This window comes from Anopheles nili, chromosome 3 (assembly GCF_943737925.1).
Source record: "Anopheles nili chromosome 3, idAnoNiliSN_F5_01, whole genome shotgun sequence".
NCBI classification, from domain to species: domain Eukaryota; kingdom Metazoa; phylum Arthropoda; class Insecta; order Diptera; family Culicidae; genus Anopheles; species Anopheles nili.
Window position 1 is genome coordinate 58,623,160 of NC_071292.1, and position 20,428 is coordinate 58,643,587.

The 20,428-nt window shown below is 45.8% G+C and overlaps 2 protein-coding genes across 2 annotated transcripts; both read left to right on the plus strand.

Annotated features, from left to right (window-relative positions):
- The first annotated feature begins 3,103 nt into the window (after positions 1-3,103).
- Positions 3,104-10,731, plus strand: LOC128724696 (nose resistant to fluoxetine protein 6-like). The gene is made up of 13 exons (XM_053818417.1): positions 3,104-3,221; positions 7,476-7,774; positions 7,851-8,034; positions 8,146-8,319; positions 8,407-8,606; positions 8,675-8,844; positions 8,915-9,083; positions 9,403-9,596; positions 9,668-9,818; positions 9,912-10,098; positions 10,188-10,330; positions 10,432-10,546; positions 10,631-10,731. Exons 1-13 carry the CDS (start codon positions 3,104-3,106, stop codon positions 10,729-10,731), a joined length of 2,205 nt encoding a protein of 734 aa, XP_053674392.1.
- A 4,669-nt stretch (positions 10,732-15,400) lies between these two features.
- On the plus strand, positions 15,401-19,346 carry LOC128724698 (nose resistant to fluoxetine protein 6-like). The gene is made up of 11 exons (XM_053818419.1): positions 15,401-15,536; positions 15,614-15,756; positions 15,833-15,973; positions 16,101-16,266; positions 16,331-16,465; positions 16,548-16,744; positions 16,821-16,990; positions 17,046-17,408; positions 17,474-17,624; positions 17,713-18,045; positions 18,110-19,346. The coding sequence occupies exons 1-11, from the start codon at positions 15,401-15,403 to the stop codon at positions 18,350-18,352; spliced, it is 2,178 nt and encodes a 725-aa protein (XP_053674394.1). The 3' UTR covers positions 18,353-19,346.
- The last annotated feature ends 1,082 nt before the right edge of the window (positions 19,347-20,428 follow it).

A 20,428-nucleotide genomic window follows, 5' to 3' on the forward strand; every position in this document is an offset into this window, starting at 1 on the left:
AAACGCTCCATCGCTTCCGCTGTCGTTTCACGAAGGGCGGAAGCTTATTAGTGTGTTTAAATTTTGCCTCCCGCAGGGCGATATATAAACGCCGGAAGCGGAACCCTTGCGTGTGGGCGCGTTTGATTCAGTGATTGACCAGATTAAGCAATGACAAGGTGGTGATAGCGAGTAGCTGTTTGTGATGGATATACTGTGGAACACTTCGATACTACGATGATATTACTGCGACTATCCAGAGCGACGAGCGTGCTCCGTTCGTTTGTTGTTAGATATTTACGCAAAGCGTCCTTTCGAGCTACGCTTGGAGGAAAGGAGAGTAAAGCAGTACGGCGGTTGTAAATAGTATGTAAGCTCGTAACTAGCACGGTAGCTACTTATCCGGAGGTTTCACGTAGCCCTAGCCAGATTACACTGCAATACACGTAGCATTTGAGGATATTATTAGACGGTAACAAATCCAACACACGGCCCGTGGACGGCACTCCGACGAAGACGTACACAGTCGATCAGTTAAGTTAGGTTGTTTCTGCTTGTTTGAGTCTAGGCAGGATCCCGTCGGGACCCAAGGTTGTAGCTCACTGAGTTTATGCTCGTAGTGTAGCTGGAGGTGAGATAGGTTTAGCTCGTTTCGTCTGACAGATGATTCTGAGAAGTTTAACATTTTCCGTCACTTCTGTTAGTATTTTACCGTCGTACCTCAACACAAGCAAAACAGGACTGCATCTTTCATGTGGGAGATCATAGCAAAATCGCGAGGAGGTTGTCTGAATGTACTTAATTGGAAAGCTTAGAACTTGCGCGACTGTGAACCCTGGAACGAACTTTTTCTACCGACTCAACCAGAAAACGTCTAGAAGTGACGCATAAGATAGCCATGGATAGGGATAGCTCCCTGCCACGTTGATGGATTACCAGTGAGTGGACTACTAATCGAGCTTTCTACGCAGACTATGCAGCACGGCAAGGTCTTATTTCATCGAACCCGTATACCTGTAAACGATTTCGTAGCTCTAGGTGTAATTTTCATTCGCTTGCAGTGTTTTGAGTGGTGGTGTATTGAGATAGAGCTAAAGCTCCAATTGCATATATATATCTCAGTGTTGTTCTGTTTGTTGTTATGTATTATTTTAGCGTTGGACACACCGCTATAGCAGGACATTCGTCTTTCTGCCGGTGGTTTTGGTTTTGTCGAGAGTAGCGAAACGAAAACTCACTGGGAATGGCACATCGTCGTTTTCCGTCTCATCGTCCTAAACTAAGTGCACTGTTTTGATGATTAAAGAAACTAGATCAAGTTAACTTATAGCCCGAGCGAAGGATGTATTAATTTGCAAACGACCAAGCGCAAAATACTCAACAAGTGGTTAGTTCTGTACAGAAATAAAGTCCTAAAATACATACACACACACATACACACACACACACATCTAACAAACACTACTCGGCCGCATGCAATGTAAACGAGGTTCCAAGCATCTAAGCAATGAATGATAAAATTGAAAAAAAATACAGTACACGATTGAACGATCGCACTTTACTGAGGATCGTTTCCGTTTCGTGAAACCAGCGCACCAACAGTTAGTATCCCATTGGGACGATAGGAATGCTAGGACTATAGGACTTCTGCTTTCCCTCTACGATGGGAAGGTACCGTCAATCGTATACCAGTGTTATGTAGAGTACTGGGTAGAGGACATAAACGATACAAACAGCCTGTGTGACGTGGAGCCATTATTTGAAATTTATTACTATTTAAACAATCAAACCTGCTGGTAGGATGAACGCATACATGGTTAGATAAATTATGTTGAATTTTATAGGGAAAAAAAGTATATCCACAAACTAACAAACACCAGCAGAGATGAAATCCTCCAGAACTACGTATGAGGGGGAATATTGAAATGAAAGAATACAAGTTATTGCGGCTGAGGTTTGCTTATGAGAATAGGAATAGCAGCATAATTTTGTTTGTTTTTTTTTTCGTCCGTATGGCTTATTTGTGGATTTCGTGCGTTTTCAACAGCGCTGCATTCAAATAAGTACAAGAAGCATAGATCACGTCTTAGGGGTTGGTTTCTTCCATCCAATGGAGGCTGGTGGCCTCGGCTCTCACGTAACTAGACGAAACCGTAGATAGCACGCATTAAAACTAATCTGAACCCAAGGCATCGACGGTATTGCTTGGCAATTTACATCATTCGAGATTATTACTTCATGTGGCGCGCGCGCTCTCTCTCTTTCCTTCTCCCACTCTCTCTCTCATTGACTTAAATCCTTTCAGTTTGTCTCTTTATCAGTAGCGAAATAAACGAAAAAAAAATCAATTCAAAATCGGCCAACTGCGTCGAAGTGCGTCGATAGAACGGTGTTAAAATATCACAAATGTTGATAGTGAATGATAGATTGCTTAAGATAGTGCCGTGTCTTGGAGGAATCAATTTGCACGGATTGTTCCATCACGCTCGAGCGCTCTTCCGGTAAGTCGACATGTTTTGTTCGCGTTTTCCTCGAGGGAATGGCTTTTTTTATTGCTTTGACTTTGGCGAAAACAACGTCCTCTGCTGGTCGAAGCCGCTGAATGTTTAATGCACCGTTTAATGGAACAACACGTGTCTTCGTAAATCAATTCACATTAAACATTTAATCCGTTTCGATGCCGACGATGTGTTAGCTCCTTCACAGGCTTACAAATGGTGAATGCTACACAATTGCTGTGCCACAATGGAACTATCCCTACGATGCACTTAGAACGGGCTTTTCATTACAGGTTTTTTGTTGCGTTTAGCGTCTATTTTCGCTTAAAGATGGCATTCGCTGTAGTGGCCAAGGTGAGGGACAGCTTTAATTATATATTGAAAGCTGTGTCCGTCGAATAAACACACCCCTCACCAGGGGGGATGATTCGGCCCTCTCGCAGGGTGGAATGCCAATTAAATCCCAACCCATTACGGGTAAGTAGTGAATTATGTTGCATTTTTGTGTGAATTTTTCACGACCGCTACCAGGGCGAGACGTGTGGCTGCCGTCCATTAGTTCCGTTTTGCCTTTCGAGAGATTGAAATCTCCAGACAACGAGTGCTGCAAATCGGTAAAATTCGGAATGGTTCGAATGGTTGTTGAGTTGTTTGTCGTCTGCCTTTCGTTGGGGTTAGTCGTTGCGGATTCAAGTGGAAGGAGCATTAATGATACCACATGTGGACAGGATGTTGCATTTAACCGTGAGTATTTTCAGCAGATCTCAATAAACATGCTTACTCGAATTTACACGAAACCACGCAGCAGCACATGCTTAAAAAACCATAATTCAAAAAGTCTTGCGTCTCCGTCCGTTACAAAACCACAACACATCATAAGCGAAAGACGCTCGATGTGATTTGTAGCGCCGCTGGGCGAGTGAAATCGAAGTCAAATTTCGCTATCAAAAACCAGTGATTGTAACCGGAGAGCATGCGAAAAGGAGGCTGCATTCAGCTGGTACCACTTGGCTTGTAATATCGATAGTCACTTGGAAATTGCTCGCCGATGCCTCTCGCTCCCACGCATTGCCAAATTTGATTGCTTTCTCCCTCTAATGTTATCAGCACATATCGTCGATCGCTCTAGCACGTGATAATCCGCAACCCATCTTATTTACTATCGATTGCATCGTTCTTAGCACACTATGAGATGGCCATATCGGTCTTGGTGGCCATAAGTCGTCAAATTTCAATAAAACTTATGTTGATTTTCCGCCTTCAAGTATAATTTTGAACGTAAAACAAAGAAGAAAACTTTGAATACCTTTTTTGTACGACACCAGATGATATTACACCGCTAAGAAATGCAGTGTCCGTTTGTCGTACGCGTCAGTTCATAGTGCGGCTAGACCAATCACGTCGCTCGAGAACATCCATCGAGGAGGCTGCACGCTCCTGATACTATCGATGATCCTGCTTATGTACTTGCGCACCCACGTGCCATATGCCAAATGATAATTTTTAATTGCCATCAAGTTATATTTTACCAGCAGTGCCAAATGTGCCTTCGCCACGGACGGTCACTGTACGCTTGAATATTCCACAAAAAATTCCAAAAAGCCCCCAAAAACGGCCCGATTTTGATGGATTCTGGCCACTTTCGTACCGAGAGAGCATGCGTCAAGGAGGCTGCACGCGCCTGATCCTATCGATGATCTTGCTGTTCTGCTCACGCACCTGATCCTATCGATGATCTTGCTGTTCTGCTCATGCGCCCACGTGCAATATGTAAAATAATCATTTTTAATTGCCATCGAAAAAGGTCAACCCAGCAGTGCCAAATGTGCCTTCGCCGCGGACGGTTACCGTGCGCTTAAATATTCCGCGAAAAATTAAAACGACGCCGAAAAACGTGCCAAAAACGGCCCGATTTTGATGGATTCTGGCTTCGTTAGTACCGAGAGAGCATGCGTCAAGGAGGCTGCACCTAGCTGATACCTTGGGCAAGCGATCTCGATGGTCACTCCAGGGATGCTCTCGCTCCCACGCATTGGCAAATATGATTGCTTTCTCGCTCTAATGTTATCAGCACATATCGTCGATCACTCTAGCACGTGATAATCTGCAACCCATCTTATTTACTTTCGATCTCATTGCTCTAAGCACACTATGAGATAGCCGTATCGATCTTGGTGGTCATAAGTTGTGAGATTTAAATAGAACTTATGTTGTTTTTCCGCTTAAAAGTATAATTATGAACGTAAAACAAAGAAGAAAACTGTATGCGACTAATTTCTGTGATGGAATTCAATATTCTCGCTAGCTTTGAATGTTTGTTTTGTACGACACCAGATGATATTACACCGTAAAGAAATGTAGTGTCCTATTGTCGTACGCGTCAGTTCATAGTGCGGTTAGACCAATCACGTCGCTCGAGAACATCCTTCGAGAAGGCTGCACGCTCCTGATACTATCGATGATCCTGCTTATGTGCTTACGCACTCACGTGCCATATGTAAAATAATCATTTTTAATTGCCTTCAAGTTATATTTTATCAGCAGTGCCAAATGTGCCTTCGCCACAGACGGTGACCATGCGCTTGAATATTCCGAAAATACATGAACATGTGCGTCAAGGAAGTAGTGCGCGCATGATCTTGCTTTTCTGCTCACGCGCCCACGATCCATACGCGAAATAATTATTTTTAATTGCAATCCAAAAAAATCATACCAGCAGTGCCAAATGAGCCTTCGTACTGGACAGAGTGACTGCGCGCTTGGATAATTCGCAAATATCCCCAAAAAGTCCCCAAAAAGACCCCAAAAACGGCCCGATTTTGATGGATTCTGGCTTCGTTAGTACCGAGAGAGCATGCGTCAAGGAGGCTGCACCTAGCTGATACCTTGGGCAAGCGATCTCGATGGTCATTCCAGGGATGCTCTCGCTCCCACGCATTGGCAAATATGATTGCTTTCTCCCTCTAATGTTATCAGCACATATCGTCGATCACTCTAGCACGTGATAATCCGCAACCCATCTTGTTCACCATCGATCTCATTGCTCTAAGCACACTATGAGATGGCCGTATCGATCTTGGTGGTCATAAGTTGTGAGATTTAAATAAAACTTATGTTGTTTTTCCGCCTTTAAGTATAATTTTGCACGCAAAACCAACAAGAAAACTGTATGCCACTAATTTCTGTGATGGAATTCAATATTCTCACTAGCTTTGAATACCTTTTTTGTACGACACCAGATGATATTACACCGCTAAGAAATGCAGTGTCCGTTTGTCGTACGCGTCAGTCCATAGTGCGGTTAGACCAATCACGTCGCTCGAGAACATCCATCGAGGAGGCTGCACGCTCCTGATACTATCGATGATCCAGCTTATGTACTTACGCACCCATGTCCCATATGCCAAATGATAATTTTTAATTGCCTTCAAGTTATATTTTATCAGCAGTGCCAAATGTGCCTTCGCCACAGACGGTGATCATGTGCTTGAATATTCCGGAAATACATGAACATGTGCGTCAAGGAAGTAGTGCGCGCATGATCTTGCTTTTCTGTTCACGCGCCCACGATCCATACGCGAAATAATCATTTTTAATTGCAATCCAAAAAAATCATACCAGCAGTGCCAAATGAGCCTTCGTGCTGGACAGAGTGACTGCGTGCTTGGATATTTCGCAAATATCCCAAAAAAGTCCCCAAAAAGACCCCAAAAACGGCCCGATTTTGATGGATTCTGGCTTCGTTAGTACCGAGAGAGCATGCGTCAAGGAGGCTGCACCTGGCTGATACCTTGGGCAAGCGATCTCGATGGTCACTCCAGAGATGCTCTCGCTCCCACGCATTGGCAAATATGATTGCTTTCTCCCTCTAATGTTATCAGCACATATCGTCGATCGCTCTAGCACGTGATAATCTGCAACCCATCTTATTTACCTTCGATCTCATTGCTCTAAGCACACTATGAGATGGCCGTATCGATCTTGGTGGTCATAAGTTGTGAGATTTAAATAGAATTTATGTTGTTTTTCCGCCGTCAAGTATTATTTTGAACGTAAAACAAGGAAGAAAACTGTATGCGAATAATTTCTGTGATGGAATTCAATATTCTCACTAGCTTTGAATACCTTTTTTGTACGACACCAGATTATATTACACCGCTAAGAAATGCAGTGTCCTTTTGTCGTACGCGTCAGTCCATAGTGCGGTTAGACCAATCACGTCGCTCGAGAACATTCATCGAGGAGGCTGCACGCTCCTGATACTATCGATGATCCTGCTTATATACTTACGCACCCATGTGCATTATGTAAATTATTCATTTAAACCGCGTCAAGAAGGCTACATGTGCCTGGTCTAATCGTTCATATAATAACTACTAGTAATGAGTACTGCCAGGCTACCTCTTCAAGTCATACGATCCTATGATAAATCCCATACTTTTTCCTTCGATTCGAATCGTTTTGCGCGGTCTCAATTTTGAGCGTTAGCTGTTTTGTAGCCATATTTTGAAAATATCGAGATTTATTTGTCCGTTAAAATGAATACACATTAACAGCATTTACACCAGTATTAAATGAATGAATAATGGAAATAATTGCGGTCTAAGTTTAAGAAACTTCTAGTGAGTTGGAATTAATTAAAATTCTACATTGAATCAATTAATTGAACTCTCCTTAACTGAATAACGCTTTCGCAAGTTTATGCCATTTCACAGCCTACTACTTTCTCACATCACATCGCTCAGAGCTCACATTAACTATTCTCTGCTTACATTTTACTACGCACATGTCACTTTACGTTAATCACATCGTTCATTTCGCACTATTTGCTTCCGTGTACTCTAATACCCATGTGCTCCAAGCTATCAGAAATTCCCTTGCATTGCATTACAAGCAATAACATTCAAGTACTGTAACTGCATTTCGTTTAATGGTTCTATCATCAACACCTGTCCGGTGGGTATGACTGCGTGTAAAAAAAAATACACACACGTCCAGTCACGGCCTACTACCAGATGCCACCGCTCTACCAGTACGACGATTACGACCGTTGCCTTGAGGAGTTTCCCGTCCGAGCCACGTACTGTCTGGTGGACGGTTGGATCGCTCCAAACACCAGCAACCCGCTCTGGTCCGTGATACAGCAGTTTTCCGCCGACACCAAGCGCAGTTTCCGGCATGATCGCGTGCAGCGAGGTCTCTGCATGAACCGCTGCCAGCAGCTAATGGGCAAGTACGATCGGCGTACGCAGATGAAATACTATCAGCCCGAGTTCGAAGCCGCCGACTCTCAGGAGGTAATCGAAAAGTGTGTGCATAGCAACCCCATCGGACAGCAATAAGAAGCATTTTCCACCCGTTGTCCATCCCCAGATCACGTTCGATCCGAACACGTTCCGCGAGGCGCTAGACTGGCGCATCCGGTTCCGGCGTTTAGCCAATCAATGTGTCAATTTCGAGCTGCGACGCCAGTACGCCCTGATGGCCTACTCAACGGTCGAGTACTGCACCACGACCATGGAAGGACGAACCGTTGGTCCACCGTCGGATGCGCTAGGTGACGAGCCACGCGTCCTTACGAACCGAAGCAGATAAATGATGAAAAATGTATCCCACTCCCACCACGTGTTCGTGGGCACGTGTTTGCGTTTTTTGTTCACATTTGCAGATACGATTGAGGTCACCTTTCTGTGCGTCCTGGGGGTGGTTATCAGCCTGACGGTGGTTTCCACGGCGTACGATTGCCATCGGTGTTACCGCACAAAACCACCCACACCGAGGCTAACGGATGGATTAGGAGATTACTATCGATCTGGGGTGGGACGTCCCGGCGTAAGCCGTCGTACGTGTGCCAAGCATATTTGATTCGATAGCGTGACAATTGTGCTACCATTTTTTTGTTGTTGTTTGTTCTCTTCACGGTGTACAGTGTCCTGCCTGCTGGTGACGTTCTCGTTGCCCCGGAACTGGCACCTTCTGACGGCGTCCCGACGAAAGACATCCACCACACCGAAGGATCTGCGGTTCCTGCAGTCGGTACGGTTCCTCGTGATGTACCTCGTCATCGCCGGCCACTCGATGCTTTTTAATTGCATTTTTCCGCTGTTAAACCCGCAGTACGTGGAACTGGTGAGAGAGAGAGATAGAGAGAGAGAAAACCCTCGAAACATGTGTCAAAAACCATGCGTCTCCATCAGAACTATCGCCGCTTCATCACGATGCTCGTATTCAATGGTATCACGGTGGTGCAGACGTACTTCACGATCAGCGGTTTCCTGTTGGCGGTGCACTTCATCGACCTAGCTGACCGCCAACGGTCCTTCGGTTGGGGTGATTTCACACGCGGCATCCTTTACCGGTTCTTTAGGTACGTCAGAGCAGCGAGTTGGCGAGCTTTATCGTCCTTTTCATTACGTTTTTTTTTCACGTTCCTTCAGGTTAGCTCCGGTGTACGGGTTCATGGTGCTGCTGGACGCATCCTGGCTGGTGCGGTTACAGGACGGTCCCATCTGGAGGCGAGTGGCCGAAACGGAGCGCACCTTTTGCCGGCGCAACTGGTGGGCGAACGCGTTGTTCGTGAACAACTACCTCACCGTATCGGAACCGGTGAGCGTCATCGAGCGTGGAAAGGCGAAAGGACCCTAATTGCACTTATCATTATCACCACCAATGGGGAGGTCGATGTCATTTGCACCCTGTTCTGTACCTTTACGTGGGGTTTACTTCGTTTGCATTTAAATTTCCGCTGGAGCATTTATTTTGCGATTATTTTAATTACAATTAGCTCCTTTATGCAGCGACCGACGTGGTTCGTTTGTGACGTTCGAGTTCGTCGAATACGTCTAAATGACACCCTGTGGCATGTCATTGAAGGGAACTCGCTTTCCATTTAACCCATTATTTACGGGGTGTGTTTTATGTGCAGTGCCTCCAGCAGACCTGGTACTTGGCGACGGATTTCCAGCTGTTCGTGGTGGGATTGGCCCTTCTCGGTGTGACCTGGCGCTACCCGAAGCTTCTGAAACCCCTGCTAGCTCTGGCCACGCTTGCCGCGATCCTAACCCCGGCCATCGTAACGTACGTCAACCGCTTCGAAGGCGTCGTCATCCTGCGACCCGAGTAAGTCCGCACCGATGGACATTTGATACGAGATCGTTCACATTCATACGGTTCTTTACAACCCCCCGAAGGGCTCTCAAGTACGTGCTGTGGTATGACGCGATGTACCGCAACATGTACATCCCGGCGCACACCAACTTTGGCGGGTATTTGGCCGGTTTGATGGCCGGTTTGATGTACCATAAGCTGAAGCGGTCTGAATTCGACGCCACCCGGCACCGGGTGAGTAGACTTGATGCCAAGAAGTTTATTTTTTTTTACAAAGCCACACTGTCAAACTCGCTGTTGCGGTTGTTCTGTGTGTGTGTTTTTTAGGGCTTTCAAGTGCTCTGCTACACGGCCCTACCAGTCGCCATCGTCCTGCTGCTTTCGGCGTACGTATTTTACGCGTACGACTTTGAGAAACCCGCGCTTTGGATCGCACTGTATGCGGCGGTTTCGAGGAATCTCTGGGGCGCACTTTTCGGCGTGCTGTTCGTGGGGCTAGCATTCGGCGTCGGTGGTAAGTGGCCAGTTTTTAGGTGGAAAATCAAACCCTCCCTTACACAGTCGATTGATATTGCGTGTGTCCTTTTTTGCCCTTTTGCAAAGGCTTCCTCCGAGCCATGCTCAGTAATCCCATCTTTCGGCCGCTCGGGAAAGTGACGTACTGCGTGTTCCTGTGCCATCTGTTTGTGATTCGCGTCACGTTGGGCAATATTCGTCAACCGATATACGTCAGCGATACGAGAATTGTAGGTATTCCCGCGTATGGGTTAGGGATATAACAAAAAATCGGTACTAAACATCGCCGGAAACGGTGCTCTTTTTGCCCGACATTTTTTTGTATTTTAAGCTCGTTTCGACTTCGTCCACGCTGGTGCTTGCGTACATCATGGGCACGTTAATGTGCCTGCTGGTGGAGCAGCCATTTTCCAACATCCAGAAAGTTCTCTTTTTCTACCAGCAAGGTACGTGTTGCAGAATGATTAAATTCAATGAACGAGTGTGGCGTTAACATTTGCCGATGTTTTTCCTCTCTGTTTGTTTGCCAGAAAATGTCTATAAAGAAGAGATACAACTAGAACAAAATGGACGAAATAGTACAGCCGAGCGTCGTGTGGAACCAACGATGGAAACGAAATTAGAATCGTGAATAGGACCAGGCCCAATCCTTGTGTCGTAGCTTGGCCAATCTTCGTCTACGGCTTTTGAAATTGTTAAATTTGTCTTGCAAAATGTATGATCGACCAACTTTGCTATTAAATTAATATTATGCCACATGTGCCTGCATGTGCGTTTTCTTCAAACAGAACCGAGCGAAACTCACCTAATTAGCTGTCCCTTTGGCGGCATCACTGGCCGTTAGTCTAGCGTTAACTGAAAACGAACCGTCAGCACATGTAACAAGTCTTTCGTGAGAGCTTCCTTTCCGTTGCCTCGATGATGGACAGAAGTAGACCGGCGGTGCCCTTGGCGTATCGTGCTGGTTGATGTTGTGTAAAGCAAAATTGTGCGTAACGATGTCTTTGACCTTAAAACCCTGGATTCATCGTTCACTCGATTGTCACGCTTTTGCGGTAGACCGCTCTAGTGATTGTACTGTTTTCCGCATGCATAAATCACGCTGCGTGTGATAATTTAGTATTTCATGGCGGTAGCTTGAAAGCTAATGAGAAGTAATTTCATTATCATGGGCAAAGCGGAATATTTTGGGTTTTCCTTTCGTGTATGCCCACGCTCCTTCCACGGAAACTGCTGGAAAGGTTCATGAGTGGAAGATGAATTTAATTATTATAACTCAAGCTGATTTGCGCGATGATACCCGGTGTTCTTTCCATAAACGTGCGTCACCGACGGCGTTGTTCGAAGGAGACCGTGATTATACAGTTTTGGCCAAAAAAAAATGTATATTTACAATTCATTAGGGATTAGAATCCTTTTTTTTGTTTTAATCGAGACTGTTTCCGGAGCTAGCAATGAAATTCAACAATTCGTGGAAGGGAGAAGGAATCGTTCGCAATTTTCAAAATATCCCTTGAATGACGATCGAGATCATTTGCAAAGAGTTATCAGCTGGATACAGGCTCCTTGAGACATGCTTTCATGTTAAAATAGTCCACAAAATCTTTCGTTTAAGATGAAAGCTTTGTTCGTCTCGCATAAAGAATCTTAGTGCTCAGGAAATTATAGTGCTGTTTTTGTCCAACTTTTGTGGGTGGGATTATCAAAACATTTGCACCTCATGGTGCAGCAATGCAATTCTCGTCGTTGGCTGATTGCGATATAAGCTTTATTAAGTTTATGTCTCTCTTTTTGTCATCTTTTTCGGGAATTTCAATCAGCACTGGTGACCCTAACAAGGCCTATAAGTGAAATTGTACAAAGATATACAAACATTCATATCATACATTCATAAGTAGATAGTATTATACCAAAGGTTGGCTTGTACAAATGCAATTAAAACTACATCAATCATCGGAACAGTAAGTCAACGGTGCGATACCTGTCTGCCGCTGTCTACAAGTTAGCACCATTGACGTACAATTGGTTTGTTTAGCGATATGATTATACAGGTTTAAACGACTATCTATTTACGCGTACCCTTTCCATCGGCAACCACAGGTGGAAAAATGATCCGGTTTAGTTCACTTCCATGGCTGGCTACGGTTACACAATTATACCGGTAATCGTCATCAGAGCAAATATGAGATCCCTTTCTCGTATTCGCTTAAAATGTGACATTTTAATAAGCGTTTGCGATCAGGAAGTTCCTTGAAGTGCACCGTATCTATGCGATCAAGATAAAATGTGTCCGTAGCATCATAACGAGCATTCTCACGGTGGCAAACTATGCGATGTGGGATGTCGGTTGTAGCTCCTCAAAAGCCGCGCCGCTAGTGACACGCATACGAATGTGCGATATATGCATGAAGTCGTTAAAGGCGAGTGAGCGATTTTCTTAAAGCGAGCTGCTTGCATTATAAAGACATTAACATGATAAAATAAAACCGTATACCACAGAACGCATGTGAATGGGGTTGATCGTTACAAAAAGGTTGCACTTCTGAGGAAGGAACGCTTTTTCTGACAAGAAACAAATTCGCAAGCAACGGTTTGGATCTAGAATTCAACGAGGCTAAGCAGCAATGTTATGTTTTTCTAGCACGAACTCCTTTATTAAAAGGTATTATTCAAATTTGCTCAAACCTCAGCAGTGGTAATTGCGTGCGACATATTTAACCTCCCACTTTATATTCAAATACCTCGCGGCGTGTTGACGCAAACAGGACGCAGATTTTTCTAGACACAGTGTAGTGTTCGTTCCTTTTGCACTGAAACTCCAAATGAAGGCAAGGAAAATTCAATGCTTCACCATATGATTTAGCCCATGCTGTTATTTTCTCTAAAAGGAAGCCATATCGGCAGCAAACTCCAGTAAAATATGTTAATCAATGTTTCTATCAAAGGTACGACTAGTTACACTGATTGATCCTGACTGGTGGCACGTGCAGTAGATTGTTTCGCGTCTTTAAAGTCGTGTACGACGTTAATTCGTCTGAGGCAAGGTTAATCTCTAAGTGCATAACTCGGCAATCACCGGTCATCGAGATGGGTTTGAGGTTAATAGGAAAAGTGGGGTGATCTGTATCAAAATAATGACTAGTATACCTTTTAGTAGTTCAAAAAAATAAAGTACACAACACCCATAACGCAACATAGAATAGATTCACAAAGCATGCCATGAATGTTTTTCACACCGTTACATGTGCTGTGTTTGCGTTCCTTAGCAACGGTCTCTGCATTGTTGAATGGTTAGTGAAAGACTCTTTCTACTAACTCCGGATCTCTTCCGGCATGTTTCATTCAACAAATTCCAAGTTCACGGCGCGATAATAAACGCCCGCGGGTTCGCGAATGCGTCGCACGCAAACCGGTTTAGCGGGCAGTCGATGCGTGACGTTACGCGTCGCAGAAAGGGGTGAGTTCGGCGCCTCACAACCCACAATTTTCTAGTGCTCAGCTGATGACCTTGAGATATTAGCAATTCGCTAGGCGATTGAGCATGGAGCCGCGTGCTGTTCGGTCCTCGTGGCGTCTTATGCAAAGCCAACACCTAAAGGGTGCTTTTTACTTTCAATCTCCAAAGGTACATTTGTTAATTTCACTCCTCGTTTGGGTCTGTGATTGTTTAGGCTAGCTCAAACTGACCATTAGCACTAGCGGGCATCATCAACAAAAACTCTCATTGCACACAGAGGCAACGCATTTGATGGGGCACGAATTTGATGTGGTTTCGCGAAAATTGCCCACCGAAAAAAAAAACCCTCAACACTGGCCCACCGTTTTCCGACACTTTCGCTTTCAAACAATTAGCGGAGCGCACACACGAGGCGCCTAACCGATGTTTGGAATCCATTTTGGGGCAGTGTGTCAAATGCTTCGTAGAGAGGCGTGCGTTTCTAGGCGTGCAAGACGCGTATAACATCCTGACGCAATGGGGTATTCCATGGGCTCATCCGCTGAGAGTTTGTGTGTTTAATCATCTCCATGCCCACAATTCCCTTCTTGTTTAACTCTCGCACTAGGGCAATTATTGTATTATGCGTTGAGCCCAAGTTAGGGTTCACTCGCAGGTTTACCCCATGAATAACGCCCGTTAATTCCAGCTTTCGTACGTGCTTTCGATTGTTTATGCTGTGAAAGAAGCAGCCCTGTGGAATAGTGTGATAAAAAAAGCCACATAATGCATCTGCAAAAGTTTATCGATATTTGAAAAACCACACGGGCTGGACGCACGTTTTATAATTTATGTCGAAACCGTTGTCTCGACATTGGATCCAGTCCATTCGGTTCAAGGCCGACATATTCCATTTTTTGTTGTTGAAACCGTTGCATCGTTCTAACTCATCTTAAGCGAGTTTCGCGCGAAGGAAAGATAAGCAAAAGAAATTTGCTGCACCATATTAGCATAGCCACGGACCGGAATTTTAAAGTAGCAACAAAAACCAGTTCCCTGAATTGCGAATTCACGCCCCACCAGCTGGTTGGTTTGAGCTGTTCGAAAACAAATCTCTTATGGTGGACAAGATCACGCCTAAATCACAACACGCCATCCGACTAGGGTGCGTGGAAACCCGTACTAATCTCCTGAAACACTAGGTCAATGTTACGCAAAACGAGTTTAGCCGGCAGGTTGCTCTTCCGCAGATTCGAGCGCATAGAAACCGCTCGTAACGGGGCTCGATTAAGAGCACCGCGTCTGGGTGGGATGAAATCGAAAGCAAATAAATAACGTGACGAATTGAGAAAATGGAAAACGCACCTGCTAGACGATCGCGCGAAGAAAGCTGCCCAATGAAGCGTGGCAGTTTTATGGTTGTTTACGCGCGGTTTAACATTTTAAAGGTACTCCTAATCCCAACCAGGCGCCAGTGAGTCTATTGAAAGAGCTTTAGCTTAATGGAAGTACTTTTGTCAATGGATTGTAGCACATTTAGGTTTATTCCGGGCCACAGTTGAAGCTGCAGTGTTCATTGAAGAATGAAAAGAAATCCAAGCAACCAGGTGACAGTGACTACTCGATCGCGCCGATCGCTCGATCGCTACAACAGAAGTACATTACGCACCGTTGGATAAATGCGCCACCTTCCGCGTGGCGGCGTTCACTTCGCAACACCCGGTTCCATCACGATCGGTGCGATCAATTATCTGCCCAGTCCTCACGCCCCGTCAGTTAGCGTTAGACGGTGAAGCGTGCCGCATCGCTTCTAGATCTCGAGGAGTTCGCTCTACAGTGCCACAGGATCCCCAGGCCGACCGTGATGAAGTTCGCTCTCTATCCACACCGATGTCCTGTGTCTCCGGTGACCCTCAGTGCCGTGGTCGGTGTGATCCTTAGTGTCGTCTGGCATCTGCCAGCACCCGTCGAGGCGTTCGATGTGCTGTTCGGCTATAACGGTGAGCGGTGGGCGATGTTAATTGATAGCGATCACGGGCGGGCTCTGATGCGCTCTAGTTCTTCGGTCGTGTTACAGAAAGTGAATATTGGCGAATCCCGGCGCTGCACGTGTACGACAGCATCGAGCAGTGTCTGCACAACAAACCGCGGGGTGTGTTCTGCATTGCGAAGGTGGTGATTAAACCGGACGCACGGTCGGAAATTTGGGGGCTTGTTAAAGTAAGCGCTGTGTACGAGAAGGTCCTTGTGCTGACCGATTGTGATCGTGTGGTTTCGTATATATTTTTTTTTGCAGAAATATTCCAAATACACGTTTCAATACAACCACGATGTGCTTACGCGCGGAGTGTGTCTCGAGCGGTGTGCGAGTGTGCTGGAAAAGCTTGGTCCTTCCGCCCACAATTACTATGTGCCAAAGTTTAATGTGTCGAAACGGGTAAGTTCGGTGACAAGCGCATGCAGGCTCATGTGTTAGACGAACGAGTGATCGTGATCAATACCAAATGTTTGAAAGCATTAGAAAATCAGTTTGAAATGTGAGCTTTTTCTCTGCAACATTACAGTTTACCATTTCCGACTGGTTGCTACCCAATGTCACGGAATATCGTGAATCGTACGGTCATATGATCAACGTGTGCCAAAACTATGATCTTCGCAAACACTACAACCTCACCGGATACGCTGAGATAGAGGAATGCACCACCAACGACAACCTGCATCGTCCACTGGGTAAGCCATCAGCGCACGGGTTTATTTGGGAGGATAAAAAGGCAATTTGTGTTCCTACCCTTAGACATCCTCGATGTTTGTTATTTAACACTGCTTGCAACACTGGTTACACTTGCGATTGGCTCTCAGTGGTACGATAGCAAGCTAGCACGAGCTTCCGCCGATGAGAACCATTATACTAGTCCACTGAAAAGTCGTGGTATGTTGACGATCGAGTTGTATACGATCACGGCGATCCGGATTTACGCAGAACTAGCTCTAGTCCGTTTCTATCCCAACAGCATCGACACTGGCAACGGCTTTCTCAATCCGTCGAAACTGGGCTCGACTCATGCACAAATCGACGCGCTGCCAGTACCAGCAGGATCTGGACTTTATTGATATGCTTCGGGTGCTGATGATGAGCCTGATACTGTTGATGCACGTGTTGATTGGGATGGGAATGTGCACCTCACAGAACCCACTGGCGATGGAACAGGTTCAACAGGATCCCTTTAACGTCCTTTTAACTACGTTCCCCGGCACTATTGACTTTTGTTGATTTTTCTTCACAGTTTTCGTCACATGTCGCCACGCAGATGATCTTCTCGCTGAGCCCGTTCTTTGTGGATGTATTCCTCTGCATCAGCGGGCTACTCCTGACGGTGCAGTTTCTACAGCACACGGAAAACAAGCGCTTCCGCCTCGGTATCCTGTGGGAGGGACTTGCTAATCGTTATCTTAGGCAAGGAAGAATAGTTTGCCATAAATCCACGACGTTAAAATACCCTCTCTCGTAGATCGTTTCCCGTGTACGCGGTTCTGATGCTGTTCACCGTGTCTCGCTACGACACGTTCCAAACGACACCATCGGGTTACAGAATCATGTCAAAGGTGCGGCTTATCTGTCGCAAAAAGTGGTGGATCAACTTTCTGTACATCAACAACTACTATCAGCCCGAGGAGCAGTGTCTCATCCACACGTGGTACCTGGCAGCGGATTTTCAACTGTTCGTCGTTGGCCTAGCGCTGCTGACGTTTCTGTGGCGATTCCCAAAGGCCACGCTGTGGACGATCGTGCCATTAGGTGTGCTGGGATTTGTGATGCCAATGGTGAACACCTACGTGCACGCGGTGGACGCCATGATGCCGCTGACGTTGAAGTAATTAAAACCATGCTATAGGACCCGTAATTAGCCACAATTTCATGCGTATATTTGCTTCACAGAGGCAACGAGTATCAGCTTTGGTACGATCGGTACTTCGTCCCATCGTACCAAGTGACGGAAATGCACTTTGCAGCGTATTTCGCCGGAATGATCATCGGGCTGCTCTACCATAAAACCACGAACAAGGATATTGTCCTACCGCTTGTAACTGTACTGCATCTATCATGAGCAAAACACCTACGATGCCATAGAACTAGAAGTATCTCAAGTCTTACATTTGCTCTTCGAATCGTTCCAGATACGCAGAATGTTCACCATGTCGTGTATTTTGATGGTCTGCTTCGCGTTGCATGCGCCGATCTACAACATTATGCAATTCTCCAAACCTTCCATCTGGATGGCGGTCGTGTCCGGCGCGCACAAGGTTACCATAGCAGTGTTTTATTCGCTTATCATGCTGCTGCTCGCATTCCACGATCGTGATTCAACCATTCGACGATGGTTGCGGGGAAATGCGCTCAGTCGAGCGATGGCACGGCTCGGTTTTGGGTTCTATCTTGTGCAGATGTCGGTGCTGAAGATCGTTTTCGCTAACTACCCGGAGGATACGCGCATCAATCGTCAGCTGGTCGTGAGTGTTAAACAGGTGCTAGATCCTTTTTCAGAAATACTTACCTTCATATTGCTTCTCGTAGGTTACTACATTCTTCTCAACATTCATGTTATCGTACGCGATCGCACTGGTGGTGTTTTTATTCGTGGAGAAACCGTTCGATATGCTGCTCAAGGTACTGCTTGATTCGGGCAGAAAAAAGGAAGTGGTGGAGAAAACATCCTCCGTACAAGAATCGAACAGCATTTCTGTGATATCTTCGGTAATAGCAGCAGATCAGTTGAAAGCGAACGGACAAGGAAGTAACGGGAGCGAAAATCGCTGATAAAAAGCCCAAAATGGGAGCATATAATATATTTGCTAGCATTTAATTGTGAATTGTTAACGAGAGTGATTTTCAATGCATCCAAATACGGTAGCTAACTTTGATTCTTACAAAGAAAACAAAAAGAATGTGGAAAGTTTGTGTTTTAGAAAGCTATCCTTCTGCATCTTATGATAATACTCAGCAAGTGCTAGATTTAATCAGATTTTAGGCTGTTTTTAACTGTTCGCTTGCTGATGTCTTGTTTTTTAGATCCTGTAAATTAGATAATCAAATTTAATCATCATCAAAAGTGCACTTTAGTCATTAAGATCGTCTTACCGAACACGCGCTTAAAAATGGCTGCGGCTGGCAGCTCGACCATCAAAGCCAATACCATCGCTGCACTGTAGCAAACGATCCACGTATAAGCTATTGACTCGAACTGCAAACAAAAAGAAGCCCTGTAATGAAAGTTTGTCACGTGTGTCGGTGTGTGGTATGCTTACAAAAATTCCCCAGTCAAAAGGAACTCCCGTTCCGGTAGCATTCCGTGCTAGGCCCTTCAACACACAGAACTGCACCATGAAAACGCCAAAGGAAAGTCTGCTGATCACCAACAGAACCGGGTGGAAATGTACCCACGAGTGACGGCCACGCCACACGGTTGCACCGTACAGGATAGCGATGGCACACATTGCGCCCCAGCAACAACGGTGCAATGCGCCATAGATTGCATTCCACAGCAGCGGTTGGCTGTAGTCCAGATCGTAGAACAGAGGTGCTAGTGCCGCCTGTAGGAGCACCATCGATGGAGGAACCCACCGTAACAGCCATGCGGTCCTTCCCGTTGTTAGACCGGTAACCGAAGACGCCCTATACCTTTGGTAAGCGAGTCCAGCAAATATGCCACTAAAATAGCTGCAAGTGTGCGGATGTGCGAGCATGTAATCGTTCTCCAGAGTGCGGTGTGCGTAGAAAACAAATCGTAATTGTCTGGAAGATAGGTACCGAGGTGGAGAGAGTTAGTCATCTTTTCTTTGATTGAAAGGATACTCGAGAAGCGCACTTGAAATTGGACAGGATAACCCCGGGTAGCCTGTGGTGGTAGAGGTTCACGATCGGTGCTACTACTGAGAGGGTCGTTACAAGTGTTACCATTGGCCAAAGTAGCCGCGGATGTCGGCTTACAAGCAGCAGGAATATCAGGCCAGCGATAAAGAATTGAAAATCCGCCGCCAGGTGCCACGTTTGTTGCATACACTAGTGCAAAAAAAATGCTATTTAATTCAATGCTGATCCACACAAGAGCAAAGGTTCATACCATGTGGTTGTATCGAAAGTAGTTGTTTAAAAACAAAAAGTTCAACCACCCGTTCGTCCGGCAGTTGTCTTTTTCCAGCTCGAAGAACCGATAATCGCCGGGCCCTTGTGAAAGTCGATCGAACCAGGACGCCTGGTACAGCCACAGGACGAACAGCACGGGAAATATGCGCAAATAGCGCATCACAATACCCTTCCACAGGAAGGACCAACCAACGCGAGCCTTGGTTTTGGTGAGCTCCAGAAAGTGCACCGCCAGCATAACGCCACTGATCGTGAAGAACGTGTGCACCTGAAAGGGAAATATACTGACGGCTATTAGCGAGGGAACAAGCCCAAACAGTTCCTCTAGCGGGCGCATGTTTGCCGTCGGTGCGGCCGTGAAACACATCAACACGTGTATGGCCAGAATGATGAACACAGATAGCATGCGGAAGATTTCGACGAAGGCAAAATCACGCTGCAGATCCGAGCGAGGTGCAGTGACGAGCTGAGACCAGGTCCTTCGCAGGGAAAACTCCATCAGGAGGCCATCAACGGCAGGCTGGTTTTGGGACGAATTGTCCAGGTTGTTATTAACGTTGAAAGGATTTGGTCGAAAGTCAGCATATGTTGCTATGACAACAGCACCGATGAGAGACAGAACGATCAGCATAAACGCTATGTGATACGCATCGAGCGCTGGACGATGGGTTTCAACTGTTACGCAACGCTCTAGCTCCGAATAACCGGACAGATTATACCGTTTTTGAAGCTGATAGTTGATGCAGACGT

Coding starts and splice junctions, on each gene's coding strand:
- LOC128724696 (XM_053818417.1), top strand. CDS start 3,104: ATGGTTCGAATGGTTGTTGAGTTGTTTGTCGTCTGCCTTTCGTTGGGG. Junction 8,035..8,145: donor TCCACCGTCGGATGCGCTAG/GTGACGAGCCAC, acceptor TCACATTTGCAG/ATACGATTGAGGTCACCTTT. Junction 8,845..8,914: donor ATCCTTTACCGGTTCTTTAG/GTACGTCAGAGC, acceptor ACGTTCCTTCAG/GTTAGCTCCGGTGTACGGGT.
- LOC128724698 (XM_053818419.1), top strand. CDS start 15,401: ATGAAGTTCGCTCTCTATCCACACCGATGTCCTGTGTCTCCGGTGACC. Junction 15,537..15,613: donor TGTGCTGTTCGGCTATAACG/GTGAGCGGTGGG, acceptor GTCGTGTTACAG/AAAGTGAATATTGGCGAATC. Junction 17,625..17,712: donor TTGTCCTACCGCTTGTAACT/GTACTGCATCTA, acceptor GAATCGTTCCAG/ATACGCAGAATGTTCACCAT.